General features: G+C 37.4%; 1 protein-coding gene across 2 annotated transcripts in view; it reads right to left on the reverse strand.

Annotated features, from left to right (window-relative positions):
• Positions 1–15106, reverse strand: part of entpd4 (ectonucleoside triphosphate diphosphohydrolase 4) — a 28266-nt gene that overhangs the window by 1067 nt on the left and 12093 nt on the right. The window contains exons 5-13 of one of the 2 annotated variants that reach the window (XM_081348667.1): positions 11457–11607; positions 11274–11377; positions 10704–10763; positions 10462–10592; positions 7095–7261; positions 4814–5138; positions 2551–2636; positions 2252–2413; positions 1–976 (exon numbers count right to left, since the gene is read on the reverse strand). The exon at positions 1–976 is cut by the window's left edge and continues 1067 nt beyond it. In XM_081348667.1, the coding sequence (XP_081204793.1) occupies positions 757–976; positions 2252–2413; positions 2551–2636; positions 4814–5138; positions 7095–7261; positions 10462–10592; positions 10704–10763; positions 11274–11377; positions 11457–11607 (1406 nt within the window). In that variant the 3' untranslated portion in view covers positions 1–756. Of the gene's footprint in view, positions 977–2251; positions 2414–2550; positions 2637–4813; positions 5139–7094; positions 7262–10437; positions 10593–10703; positions 10764–11273; positions 11378–11456; positions 11608–15106 lie in introns of both variants that reach the window. The other variant, XM_081348666.1, reaches the window with a different exon arrangement.

Raw genomic sequence — 15106 nt, forward strand, 5'->3', positions numbered from 1 at the left:
GTAATATTTACCACTGAACTGTCTTGCACAACCTTTAACAAAAATCTCCATCCACCTCAACATTCCTTCAGGATGTACATAGTGCTTTTTAAAATAACACAGATGGATATCTAATGTTGCTCTTTACATTTCATGGAAAAGTGTTTAGGTAGAAAAAAAGGAGACCAAAACTTAGTACTTTCTAAATGTGCCTGTTTGTGTTTTTACAATCTAAAGGGATTTCAAGACGATGTAGCTTTCTATCATGATATCGAAGCAGTCCAACTTCAGTGTCTAAAACGCGTCCTTTAAAATGAACCTCGATCCGTTTCTCTTTGGCACAACCAAATCATTTAATAAATGTTCAATTATGCGTCTTGAGTTGAGGCAGCGGCCGGCAGAACCTTGTCTAAACGCTGATGTGTATAAATCCAAACTGGGGACACAGTTCAGTATATAAACCACATACTCGATGCACACGACCTCTTTCACATTGATAGTGACATTGAAAATCCAAAAAGGCAGCCTCAGCGTTCCTCACACAATAAATAAACAACTAAACATCACTGCTGATCAGATACAGTCCTGCAGTCTTCACATTACAGTAAACGTTCACTGGTCTCGACTGAAAATGTCATGCAGAATCCCTTGCGAATCATTTTGGGAAAATGCAAAACTGGCCAATGCGAGGGCAACATGATGATTGTAGGAGAGGGACTTGTTTTTGATCTCCTCCTCCAGTGATTGGCCAGTGGTTTGACGGACAGGCTCCAGGCCCTATAGGGGCACAGGGAGGTCAGGTGACCCCAGGCCCTCTTCCAGCCACTGGACGTGGAGTGTGGAGCGGCTGTGTATGCGTCTCAGACGGAGCAGGTACAGGAGGATGGACAGAACCACCACCAGAAAACAGGCCAGGAAGAGATAGTGGTTATTCATGAAGGAGAAGCTGTGATGCCAGCGGGAGTGAGAGCCCTTCAGACTCTCCTGCTGGATGTCCCTGAACAAACCATGGACAAGAAAACGTGTCACAACATCATCAAAACTAGATCTATGCATTATCTCATCAGATCTACAAAACAATTTTAATGTGATTTTTTTTTTTTTGGTGTATGTGTAAATATGGTTAGTAGTAATACAAAATGTTAACTTCAATTCTCTTTATGGCTCTATAAAATGTGCAATAAAATTTTAAAACAACTGCATGCAATATTATTAAGTGGCAAAAACCTAACATTACATGTCTGTCTCTGAGACGCTCGTATTAGCAAAACGCCACTTCAGGACAAAAGGCCAGTTGGAAGATGCTAATTTACAGGGCAAAGGGGTTATAAACCCATACAAATGTTATGTTTATGAATTCTGTTAGCTATTATTTTAATATATATGCTATAATTTTACTAGCTGATGTTGCAGAAAATACTGAAAAGTAAAAAAAAAATGGATATTGGATACAATTTAAAAGAACTGTTTTCTATGTGAATATATGAAGAGTTCAGATGCAAAAGCCTCTAAGTGCCATCTGAAATTTTCTTCTAGAATGATCATTTTTATCCAGCTCGTATATTTAAGTTCAATAATTTCACTTAAATGGCAATGCAAATTACCTATTAATTGTCATTTAAGTGAAATTCTTGAACTTAAATATACGAGCTTTATAAAAATGATCATTCTAGAAGAAAATTTCAGATGGCACTTAGAGGCTTTTGCATCTAAACTCTTTTAAAGTGTAATTTATTCCTGTGTTGGCAAAGCTGAATTTTCATCATCATTACTCTTGTCACATGATTCTTCAGAAATCATTATAATATTCTGATTTGATGCTCAAGACAAATTGCTGATTATCATCAGTGTTGAAAACAGTTGTGCTGCTTCATATATTTGTGGAAACTGTGATACATTTTTTTAGGATTCAGAAAGACTGACATTTAAATTTGAAATATTATATAAATATTCTTTACTGTTACTTTTAATGCATCCTTGCTGAATAAAAGAAAAAAATGGCAGTTTTGAACAGTTATTCTGTATACAAAATTAAAAAAAATTTGGTTTCAAAAGAAAAGACGACTCAAAACAAGTCGAGTCGAGGCCAAAAGTGATGTCCGGCCTCGATTCTGTTTTTCTGTGCACTTTTTGCAAAAAAAACATGTAGCTGTAATTTGTGTTTTTACCAAATAATTTTGTCAGTTTTGTCAACCAAGTTAAGTGTTTTGTTCTTACCTCATATTTTAAATATCTATCTACATCTAAAGTCATCTAGGAAAAAATATTGTACCTTAGAGGTAGAAAACGTGTGCGGTACAAAATGGCTCCTAGTGTCCACTGCACTTCTTTGTCATACACCAGCAGAGCCGTCCTGAGGTTCTCGTACGCCGCTGGAAATGCGAAACCCGAGTGGAGCACCTCGTACATCCACGCAGACTTGAAGCACTGGTACCTGCAGAAGACAGGAGCGCTTATACCTTTCTCCAAACTGATCACTGAAATGATGTACATATCACTGATGTGTTCTCAGCAGTGTAAAGGTGAATGAGTGAATACTGTCTGGATAAAGGTTGTGCATTTTAAACTTACTTCAATCTATGCTGGTCAGCGTGTGAGGCGTAAAGACCTCGATCAAACCGCTCTTTCAGAGTTTTCCACTGGGTGGCACAGTAACTCTGAAATTAAACGGATCAGGTCAATAACTTTAAAAACAAACTGCATGAGCAACTCATTTTACTCCCAGGGTTTAAAGTCCCTGATGGACACAATCAAGTCCCACCTGACATGTTTTCTTACTCGAGAAGCTGTTTCACTTGGATATACATCACAACAGGGAAGAAAAACTTCTGTTTCATGCAGACTTAAAAAAAAAAAAAAAAAAAAAATAGCAAGAGTATAATCTTGAAACTTAATTTTACCCACTGGGATCGTGGAAACACTTGCTGTGGCAAAAAAGGGCTTTCTTCATAGGGGAGTGTGATATTATCATCTACAATAATATTATAATTGTTATTTTAGAGATGTGAAATCTGACATTATAGAGAATGTCTCTCATTGCAAACACCAAACAAAAACCGGCCTAGAGAGTGCAAACACTGCGTGATATCAGAGATCCCCCAAATATTAGCACGATTGCAAATGCGATATAGATTTTATAAAACAGTTTAAACAAGAAGTCAATATTAAGTGACTTTTAGACACAATATTGCTTGTTTTGCTCTATTTCACCAACGAAAATAGTTTGTCTGTGAGCAACACACAGCGGCGTTTCGTTACTGAATGAATCAGTCCATTTAAACGAATCGGTTGAGTTAATGATTCAATGACTCACTCAATAAGAAAGTCAAATGCTTCGTTCCTGAAATGATCAGCCGTTTGAACGAATCAGTTAAATGAATGACTCAATGATTCGCTCATTAACAGTGACTTGCCGCCACCTACTGGTTTTAGTTTCACATTGTCATTTACAAGCTTATTACCGTAAAAATTATAATACACCGTTTTCTTTTTGTATTATTATAACTTACATTTGTCGATTTATACAGTGATAAAGATGTACTATAAATCATGTAATTGTGATGCATTTCAATGTTCAATCATGTGACATTTGTATTCATATTGCATGTTTTTTTTGTGAGACTCAATTATGAGAATTATGTGAATATTATGGTATGCTTATTTTTAAAGCTTTGAATAGATTATGGGTTTATTTAAAATGTATGTATTATTGTATTTTGTTCACCTATATAGTCAGTGTCCGGTGTACTATAATAATTACAGTAATGAGCTTGTAAATGAGCGCAGGTGTATGCTTGGAAACACACGACACTGATGAAGGGTTCAACCTGAAAACGTTTTGCGCACCTTGCACTTTATCTGTGGCCTCTGGACTAACATTTTATGAGCTTTTTGGCCTGTTTCTCGTGTGCGGATCTCCTTTTGTAATTTCTTTAATTTTTGAGCTATTTTTGGATCTACACACCGCAAGGAATTCTATTCATTAATCTGTTTTTGGACTAGTGTATGACGCCACGCTTTTCTGTTCTGTCCAAAATCATTTAATATATCATCAAAGCTTTATTTTTAAAACATCAAAACATCACTTCTGCATTTGTAACGGCAGGTTAAATGCATTCATGTCCCTCTGAGCTGCATTAAAGAGTCTGTAAATGGGTCTATCCGGCTTCTGTTTCCTCTGTATTGCAAAGACGGATTTAGTTGATACTGATTTCATTTGATTGGTAACAGCCCTATAGTGTCTTATTATTCTGATTGAGATTGATTTAATGTAATTTGACATAATAAATGATACATTTAATTAGGTAAGAAAACAATTGCATTTATAAAAGGTAAAAATTTGATAAATGTTAATTTCTGCCACTGCTGCGACGGCATTGCTAAACCTGCCAAGGCACCGTCAAAATAACACACACAGCTAAATATAGTCTAATCATCGTTATCGACAAAATCCCAGAAAATATTGAGATATCATTTTTTGTCAATATCACACACCTCTACTTTCTTCTAAATTTCTGTCATGCAACACAAAAAGAGACATTTTAAAGCATGTTCTTTCACACTTTCATTCAACAGAAGCAGACTGTCCTTTTAACCAAACATTTGATGGGGTCAACCAAGTCAGTGGGGACCAGAAACTGAAACAGAGCCTTCCTTTGTGTTCAACAGAACAAAGAAACTCACACACTCAAGATGTTCTAAACCTGTGAGTAAATGATGACAAGAGTGGGTGGGTGACAGAAAGATCAAAAACTATCCCTTTAATTCTATTGAAAAAGAACATGGTGAACATTCAGTAAACTTCGTCATGAAGCGTTCCAGGGCGTCAGTGTACCTTAGCAGAATTGGAGTATTTGGTGGAGTTGTAGTCTCCTCCCATGCGCAGCACATCTTCAGTACAGTAGTAAAACTCAGAGAAGCCGTAGAACTGGCTGTTGGGGAAGTCGATGGGCGGCTGGTAGACTCCGTTCAGCGATGTGCTGGTGTCGTTGGTGCGGTTGAGGAACGGCTGGAGCAGCAGACGGCAGCGCTCGAAGTCTCCTGTGCCACGCAGGTGCACCCTCTGGTCCTGAGGACCCAGCTCATCCTGCAGGTCCGCTGGCAGGCAGGGGTCGAGGATGGGCGAGTCTGGACCCTCTCCCTGATGCTGACCCAGGAGCCTGGAGACAGTGGAGGAGACGTTCAGATTCAGATTCATTTATTTAAGGCCATGTCAGCATTCAAAGCCATTTTCATGGCAAAAATTAAAATTACAAAAATACAAATATCTTATAAATACAATAAAAACAAAACAAACAAAAACAGCAAGTCTATAAAAGATTTTTAAATTAAAGGACTAGTTCACTTTTAAAAAAACTTTTGCTGATAATTTACTCACCCCCATGTCATCCAAGATGTCCATGTCTTTCTTTCTTCAGGAGAAAAGAAATTAAGGTTTTTGATGAAAACATTCCAGGATTTTCCCCATATTATGGACTGCAATGGGCCCCAAACGGTTCAAGGTCCAAATGACAGTTTCAGTGCAGCTTCAAAGGGCTTTAAACGATACCAGACGATGAATAAGGGTCTTATCTAGCGAAACGATCGGTCATTTCAAAAATAAATAAACAAGTTTAAGTTTTACAAGCACAAATGCTCGCCTTGCTCTGTTCTGTGATGCGCGTTCGTGACGCGACGTAATACGCAATTAAGTTGAAAAGGTCATGCTTGACGTGTTTACAAATGTGCGGAAGGAGGACCATATACACATATTCAAATGTATTTGAGTCAGTTTATCGTTTAAAATGCCCATTTCGTGTGCGTATCCTGGGTGTTTTAATATTAAAAAGCCTAAAAGAAAATTTTCTTCAGGACAGAAATTTTTCAAGCATGACCTTTTCAACGTAATTGCACATTACGTGACGTCACGAACGCGCATCACAGAACAGAACAAGGCGAGCATTTGTGCTTATAAAACAAACTTTTTTATTTATTTTTTAAATGACCGATCGTTTTGCTAGATAAGACCTTTATTCATCGTCTGGTATCGTTTAAAGCCCTTTGAAGCTGCACTGAAACTGTCATTTGGACCTTGAACCATTTGGGTCCCATTGAAGTCCATAATATGGGGAAAATCCTGGAATGTTTTCATCAAAAACCTTCATTTCCTTTCGACTGAAGAAAGAAAGACATGGACATCTTGGATGACATGGGGGTGACTGCAAGATTACTGTGAATCAGTTCAAGTTCAGTCAGTTTCAATGAATTGATTCCAAACTGATCATTGTTTTTGTTATAACTTAATATTTACAGATACTGGTAGAGTTTATTTTTAATAAATTGAAAGTTTTTAGGAAGAAAAAACAAAACAAAAACAAGTAGATAATATTTCAGTTTACTGATAAATATCATTTAGTACATTTAAAAATATGAAATGCTGTTCGTTGTGATCATTTGGTGGAAGAGTGTGAAAAATAATGTGTCCAGCAAGCTATAAAAAGTAACTAGACAGGATATTTAATAGCATAAATAGTCTAAAAAAACTGAAGTTATAATTTTAACAACACTCACGCTCAAAAGTTTGGGGCTGGTAAGATTTTTTTTTATGTTTTTAAAAGAAGTCTCTTTCTGCTCACCAAGGATGGATTTATTTGATCCAAAAACAGTAATATTGTGAAATATTATTACAATAATAATAAAAAAAAAACATTTATATGTGAATATATTGTAAAATATAATTTATTGCTATGATCAAAGATAAATTTCCAGCATCATTACTCCAGTCTTCAGTGTCACATGATCCTTCAGAAATCATTCTCATATGATGATTTGATGCTCAATAAACATTTCTGATTATTATCAATGTTGAAAACATTTTTTTTGCGGAAATCGTGACGTCAGGGTTCTTTGATGAATAGAAAGTTCAAAAGAACAGCATTTATTTGAAATTGAAATCTTTTGTAACATTCTAAACGTCTTTAATGCCACTTTTGCATCCTTGCTGAATAAAAGTATTAATTTCTTAAAAAAAAAAAAAAAAAAAAAAAAATGTACTGACCCCCAAACTTTTGAACAGTAGTGATATCATCTAGCTTGAATAATAATAATAATAATAATAAATAAAAAAATGATCATACTTGTTTTGCATTTGTGTGTTGCTGATGAGGTTTTCCTCATATCTCTGGCGGGCCGCGTTTCCTCCGAAACCCAAAAAAGTTGAGACGTAAACACGGTACACGTGTTCGGTTCTGTGAGCGTCGCAGCCCAGGTTAAACTCCGCCAGCAAATTCTTGGCTATCTCTTCCTGGTAGCACAGAGAGAAATATAAGACAGCTGTGGAGAACAGATGCTAACAGAGGTTCCTTCTGGGCAACACTCTTCTAAAAACACAGTTCTACAGATCTGCTCTGAATTGCACATTTCTTTAAACACAAAGGCAGCAAAGCAAGTGAAGCGAGAAGCAGCATCATATTTGCAAGATGACATTTAAAAGAAAGTTCGGGGTTCAGAACAAGTGAAGCTCTATCAAAAGCATCTCTGGCATGTGAATTACCACAGAAAATAATGGACTCATCCTTCAGTAAAACGGAAAATTTACATGAATGCACTTACAATGGAAGTCTATGGGATTTTTCTGACTGGCAATAGCTTTGCATAGACCAAGATATTAAGTAATCTTATAAAACTAGTGTCATGTTAACGGTTTCAGTCCGGTGTCTTCGCTTCAAAAGTTTGGGGTCAGTAATTTGTTCTTTGCAGGAAATCAATACTTTGTCCTTATCCAGCAAGGACATGTTAAATTGATCAAAAGTGACAATTTTTATAGACTTACAAACAAATTCTAATTTTATTTTTACTTTTTATTTAAAGAATCCTGAAAATAAAATATATTACGGTTTCCAAAAAAATAAGCATCACAACAGTTTTCAACATTGATAATAATCATAAATGTTTTTTTAAGCATCAAATCATCATATTAGAATGATTTCTGAAGGATCATGTGACACTGAAGACTGGAGTAATGATGCTGAAAATTCAGCTTTGATCACAGGAATAAACTATATTTTAAAATATTTTCAAATGGAAAATTAAAATAAAGATCTTTTAAATTGTAATAATATTTCACAATATTACTGCTACAGTAATATTACAGTAGCACCATTATAATATTAATATTCTTTCAAAAACATTCTTAATAAAATCTTACAGACCGCAAACTTTAAATAGTAGTGTCTTGACCCATAGACTGTCATTGTAAGTGCATTACTGTAAACATTTATTGTTGTTGTATGTACAAAATGAGAGATTATGATCATGTTGAGTGGTAATCGACAGCACAGGTCCATCGAGCTTCAAAAGTGCTGATCTGAGAACATTCCTTTAATAGCTCATAAGCTCTAAGAAAAATACTGAAGAACACAAGGAAAACCTTTGAACACTTCATTCTGATTGCATTTGCTTCCAGCAGCAGGCATCCTGTTATATCAGATTACAGGCCACTGGGATTTGTGCTGAGAACAGGTCAAATATAGGTCAAAAACACCCAAATGGCACGCGCACACACACACTTGAAGTCTAATATTAGACTATGAAACTCTCCCCTGATTACTGGGATTCAATTAAATGATCCAATATTGTTTAAAGGGGTCACATCATGAATAAAAGTAGGTAAACAGGGTTTATCTAATTTACATATAGAAGCCTAAAAAGGTACAGCAGGAAAAACACCCAGATTAATTATGAGAGTCAGAGAGAGGTGAGAAACGGCCATATGAAATAAAACATCCGATGAAGAGAAAATGTAAATATTTGAAAAAAAATTATGATTTGTTTTGCACAAACCTAACCTCATTGGGCCACAAGCAGTAGATTGCACGAATTACTCCGAATGGGATCGCGCAAATTCATATGAATTAGCCACCAATTCACAATTTTTTTAAAAAATTAAAAAAAAAAAACTAAGCATGAAGGTCCATCCCTAAACCTAATCCTAAGTATGACAAATGCAATCCTACAAATTACTCCAAACGGGATTCTACAAATTACTCCGAATGGGATCCTACAAATTTATATGAATTAGCCATAAATTCAAAAATTTTAGAAGAAAAAAAAAATAAGCATGAAGGTCCATCCCTAACACTAATCCTCAGTTTGACAAACGCAATCCTACAAATTATTCCGAATGCGATCCCACAAATTACTCCGAATGCGATCCTACAAATGACTCCGAATGCGATCCTACAAATGACTCCGAATGCGATCCTACAAATGACTCCGAATGCGATCCTACAAATTTATATGAATTAGCCATAAATTCACAATTTTTAGAAGAAAAAAAAAAAAAACTAAGCATGAAGGTCCACCTCTAAACCTAATCCTCAGCTCCGCAGACTCCAAATGCGATTAAAACAAATTACTCCGGCTGAGATTGTACGAATTAGCCACCACGTTACAAGTTTCCATGAGAGTGTTATGAACAAAAACAATTTTTTTTTAATTGAGTCCATGCGACGAACAACTGTATAAGTCAAAAAAAAAAAAAAAAAAAGAGATAACCATGTGACATGAATGTATGTGTGCCACTTTGTATACAGAAGCACTTTGGGGGGGTGTTCGCGCAACCAATACTCTGTATTTTAAACTTTAAAATAGCCTCACATAAACGTAAAAAACGTTTATGTCCACTAACGAAAAATGGAGACGCCGGTTGCTTACATGTCCGCTGCGGACATTAATAGGCAAAACCTCGGCAAAAAAAGGAGAACAAACATGAACGAATGAAAGGACAGAGCAAGGAAGTCTTTGAGGGATGCTGGGAAACCATATGTGAACCGGAGAGGAGAGCTAAAACGAGGAAAAAGTCCACCGAAAGAGGTGAGAGTAAGAACCGTATATGTACAAAGTACCTACCTAACGTTAGCGGTTCCACATTAACTGGACATAAACCGTTCTTCCACATTCCAGAAATGTAAATTACGCTAACTTTTTATTTTTAAGATTGACACTGAAAAATCTTATCTCAATAGAATTGGTAAGCTTTTGTTGTCTATCTTCAAGTAAAATAAAAATATATATATAATGTTCACAGTCCAAATTAAAAAAAGATGGACTTATATGGTTCTTCGTCTCAAGGCCTCAATTATTAAACAATTTTTGCCACGAGAAACCTTGACTAATATTACAAGTGGACATAAGGAGGGGGAAAAAAAAATCAAATATTTTACAAAAGTCATGAATATGGTCTCTTTAAGAAATGTCTGCTGAGGAGCGGTTAGTATCGGTCTCGGGGTGTAAGCACCATGCTGCTATATTGCATGCTGCAGGCTTATCTCAGTCCAAGGCATCAGTTCAGCAAATTCACCATGGCCTTGTACTGCACTGGGCCAAGGACCACAGAGTACCAGGAGAACAAGAATGAGAGAATGAGAATGACAAAGCCAAACTTTTAGCTTTCAAATATACGGGAAATTGTATAATAACCTGTTGTGGAGAAGCAAAGCTTACAGTTTTGGGCACTTCGTATGCGATTTGAGTGGAGACGCCGCCCATGTCCAGCACGCCAGCCGTACGCTTGCGCACCAGCGTCTCCTGCTGGTCACTGCCGGGAACCTGCACCTCCACCACTGCCTCATGTTCTGAGACACAAATCAAGCAAATACAAAAAAAGAGAAGTTTAGCTGAAAAAAAAATATTTTGTGGGGTGTTTAAAATGTTACGAAAGAAGAAAATGGCACAATATCTCTTACCATCCTCAACATGATTGAATCGTCCCAGAACAAAGTTAATACCTATCCATGCATACACTCCTGCAAAAATAGAAAATAAGTAAATACAATTCCACAGACATCAGATTTTCACTCAGCACAAAACAGACTGACATCCCGGTAAGTTGGAAATAGCAAGTCTCGTGAGAAGCGAGACACTTAAACTGCTTTACGGCAATTCGACATAAACACAATGTTCTACGATACTGTGCATGATGTGTTACCCACCTCGGTAGACATAGCTCCACACGATAAAATTGGCCGGCTCCAATAATAACAACATAACATGGAGCAGCAGTAGAAAGGGGGAGGAGGGAGCCGCAAGTGAGTTTGTTTACAACAGTGTTGTGAAATATACGCCCCACAGCTGTAGGGGGAGCTCATTGAGAAAACATGCGACAACAAAAGTGAAAATCAGGGGAAGAAATGGCTAGAGTTGCCAAGTTCCCCTTTAAACAGTAGTGTAGATTTGTGCAACATTTGAATTAACCCTTTCACTTACGAACTGATGACCCCAGAGATGGTCTAGAACGGTTCAGAGGTGGTTCTTACCTTCCTGTTTGCCTGAGATAACTTCCACATGCGAGTCGGAGAACAAGAAGTTGAAATTCACAGGGATGTCAGTCCGCAAATCCTCCAGCAGGGCCTCCTGTTGACTGCAAACAAACACAACCTCTTAGCACATGTGGCGGCTTTCCCACCGCATGCATCTAATGTGAGTGTGTGACTGCACACCTTTCAGGCAGGACTCTCATTCCTGCAGTGCACAGGATGTAGAGAGGCGTCTCCTGGTGCTTGTTTTTAGGGATGTGCTGAGCAGCAAAGCTCAACAGAGGGCTGATGTAGTCGCTGGCCTTGTCTGGTGTGGATGCATACTCAGAGATACCTGAACAGAACACAAAGAGTATTATTTATAGGGACGTTTGTCATCGTCAATCATGATAAACTTCATGATAAAGTTTTGATTCAACACTGATTAATTTGTATTTATCAGGTAAAGTTTTTTTTCAAATGAAGCTGTAAACCATACAGGGAACTGTGTCAGTCAGTTCAATAATGTAATATTAAAGGTTAAAATTAAAACTCAAATAAAACTGATTTGTTAACAAGCATTTAATTGCACATAAGGCAGTTTTATAATAATATCTTTATGATATAATTATGTTTTTACTTCAATTCATTTTTGAAATATAAACATTTAAATAGTGACTGGTAACTTGTTTTTATATGACGGATTTATTCAAACATACATTAAAAAAAGTCCTCCTGTGGTAAAAATCTAGTTTATAATGTTGTTTATATGTCTATGTGGTGTTTTTAATGCGCTTTAAGACAAACCATGTGTAAATTCACAAGTCGACACCATTGCTGAGTATTTTCTCCTTCAAACTGCAGTGAACCAAAGACAGTCTCAAAAACACGCTTTGAAATCGCTGGTGTTTCTGACGTCACAAACTACCTTGTAACCAATCAGATCAACGAGTGATCGTCAACGAGTGGATCTCTGAGTGAGTGAGTGAGTGGAGGCGGGGCTCATTCGCATATTCATAGAACCACACATACTAAATGAGGCAAGGGTGTAGAGTTACATTCAAGTTACATTCAAGCTATTTTAAAGGGGTGGTAAAACACGATTTCACTTTTCTAACTTTAGTTAGTGTGTGATGTTGCTGTTTGAGCATAAACAACATCTGCAAAGTTACAACGTTCAAAGTTTAAAGCAAAGGGAGATATTTGCTTTTAAAGAATTCAATTTCTAAGAACTACAGAAACGGCTGAGAAGGACTACACGACATTCCTGTGGGCTTGCTGACATCACTAAGCCCAACATTTACATAAACCCCTCCTCTGGGAACACAATACATAGAGGGGGCGAGGCCATTTTATGTTGCTTTGGAGAAGAGTTGTTGTGGTAGTAGAGAGTCTTTGCCGCTATGCCGTCGAAACGCTGTTATTTTCACCCAGATTGCAGGTCCACTTTGTTCAGTCTTCCTAAGGACGGTTACAATTTATTTTTAACTCGGTCCCTCATAATTATAATCCAAATGTCGCTCTCTGTGCTGCACATTTTCCGGAGGAAATAAGCTTCCTCAATCTACGAGTTACAATGCAGGATTCACACAACGGCTTGTCCTGAAAGATCGAGCAGTTCCAACTTTAAAAACAGAAGCTGTTTACGAGCCACAACATGTAAGTATGATTTTTCCTGTAATAGTTCGTATTGTTAATTGTACATTGTAGTGAGGAAGTAAACGAAGGACAACGCTGTTTGTCTCCACAAACCAGTTTGTTAAATGCTAACGTTAATTCATACTTATCCGACAAACACATACAAACTTCTGTTTAATATCACCAGCGCAGCGAACTTGGAATGTTCGTGGTTGTTGTCGTTTATGTGATCACTGTAAATTATTCTTTGATTAATAGCTTTTATGTATTGTTTATCTACAGGCATGCTAAACATGGTTTGTGTTTGATTTGGCTACTGTTGTAAAGCCGATGTTTAGCGTTCGTATTGGGTTAATAGTTCTGCGACAGATATTTAGCTACAATCGTTTTAAATATACAAAAGTAACAGCTTCATATAGCGATCACAATAGATCTGCAGTCTTAAAAAAAAAACATACCTTTCTGAAACGTCCTTTAACAGCCGTTCTTGAACAGGTTCTGCTCGATCCTCTCCACTAACATTCTCTGGGTCTGATTCGGGCTCAAACTGGTATGGGAATATTAACGCCGTTGTTTACTGAAGCACAAACTACCGGTGAGGGTAAGGGGCGTTTCCGAAACAACGTGAACTTGGCGGTTAGCGAATCACAACACACTGGGCCAGCTAACCAATCTGAGCCCATTACGTATTTTTGAGGGCGGGGCTTCTTAGAACCAGGAAATCATCCGACCGTTTTTACAAGGAGGGACAGAGCAGTGTAGAATAATGGTTAAATATGTGAAAAATAATGCGAATTTTAAAAAACGAAGCATGAACACATGTTACAGTGCACCCCACAAACACAATCAAGCCTTTGAAAAAAGGTGTTTTACCACCCCTTTAAGGCATAACAAAAAAAAAATTTGAATATGTCATTTTGGTGATCAAAGGTGAGTTTTAAGGGATAAAATTATTGACTACATGGGGACTTTAAGTTAAAATAAAAACATAAATGAATAATATAGTGCATGTAATATATATGGAACATTACTCATTGTTTACAAGCTGTTAGATTTATGTCTTTCCTGTTGAATCACTGATTGAGCAATTACATGAGACATGACATTTCAGCAAGTTGCACTGTTTCTTTTAACATTCCGTCTGACGTTCATTCATGTTTAATAAATAGTAGTAAAGTATGACACGTTTTTCTGTTTGTCTGATATGTCTTTACTTTGAAAGCAATAAAAGCACCTGCTCTTTCGCATTTACACTGCAGGTCTTGACGCCCAAATCCAATTGGTTGACTACATCAGATTTTTTTGACGACCAGCTTACATCACCTTTTAGTGACCCATATCTGCATTTACACTATACACTTGGCGAAACAACCCAAATTAGACAAACTGACCCGGAAAAGCTTAGTCCGAAACGGAAGTAAAATGCCGTGATTTGCAACAGGCACAGTTCAAATGATAATACAAGCTTTTGCTTTCCGGATCATCTTTAAAGGTCAGCAAAACATTGGTCTCTTATGGCAGAGAAAAAAAAGAGGACAGCCCTTGTTGCAGCAACGATCACTACTGGTTGCTGTCTACTTGAGATGACGTCAGGTGTCCTCCGTCGCTTTTTTAATGATGTACGACTTGCAATAACAAGGGAATATCTGATCTGTCCGCTTACATGGCGGACTCAAATGCACGTGTCCGATTCATATCAGATTTATTTCCACATATGAATGAGGCCTGAAACCAATCTGAGAATCCGATCGGAATCCATGTGCTTTTTTCCTGCTAACATGTTCATGGGTCACATCCGATCTGTGCCACATCACATGGGAGAACTGGAGAATCAGAATTGGGTCACTTGAACCATGTAATGTACAGGTGAAACTCGAAAAATTAGAATATCGTGCAAAAGTTCATTTATTTCAGTAATTCAACTTAAAATGTTTGGAGGTGCTGATTTTCATCCCAGCCGCTTCACACTCGGCTGCAAAGTGGATCTCTGAGTGAGTGAGTGAGTCACTGAGTGACCTCCAAATCCGAGGCCATGGTTCTCAGTCGGAAAAGGGTGGTTTGCCCGCTTCAGGTTGGTGGAGAGCTCCTGCCTCAAGTGGAGGAGTTTAAGTATCTTGGGGTCTTGTTCACGAGTGAGGGAAGGATGGAACGGGAGATTGACAGGCGGATCGGTGCAGCTTCTGCAGTAATGCGGTCCCTGTACCGTTCTGTCGTGG

This window comes from Scardinius erythrophthalmus (assembly GCF_964197995.2).
Source record: "Scardinius erythrophthalmus genome assembly, chromosome: 20".
Classification (NCBI taxonomy): Eukaryota; Metazoa; Chordata; class Actinopteri; order Cypriniformes; family Leuciscidae; genus Scardinius; species Scardinius erythrophthalmus.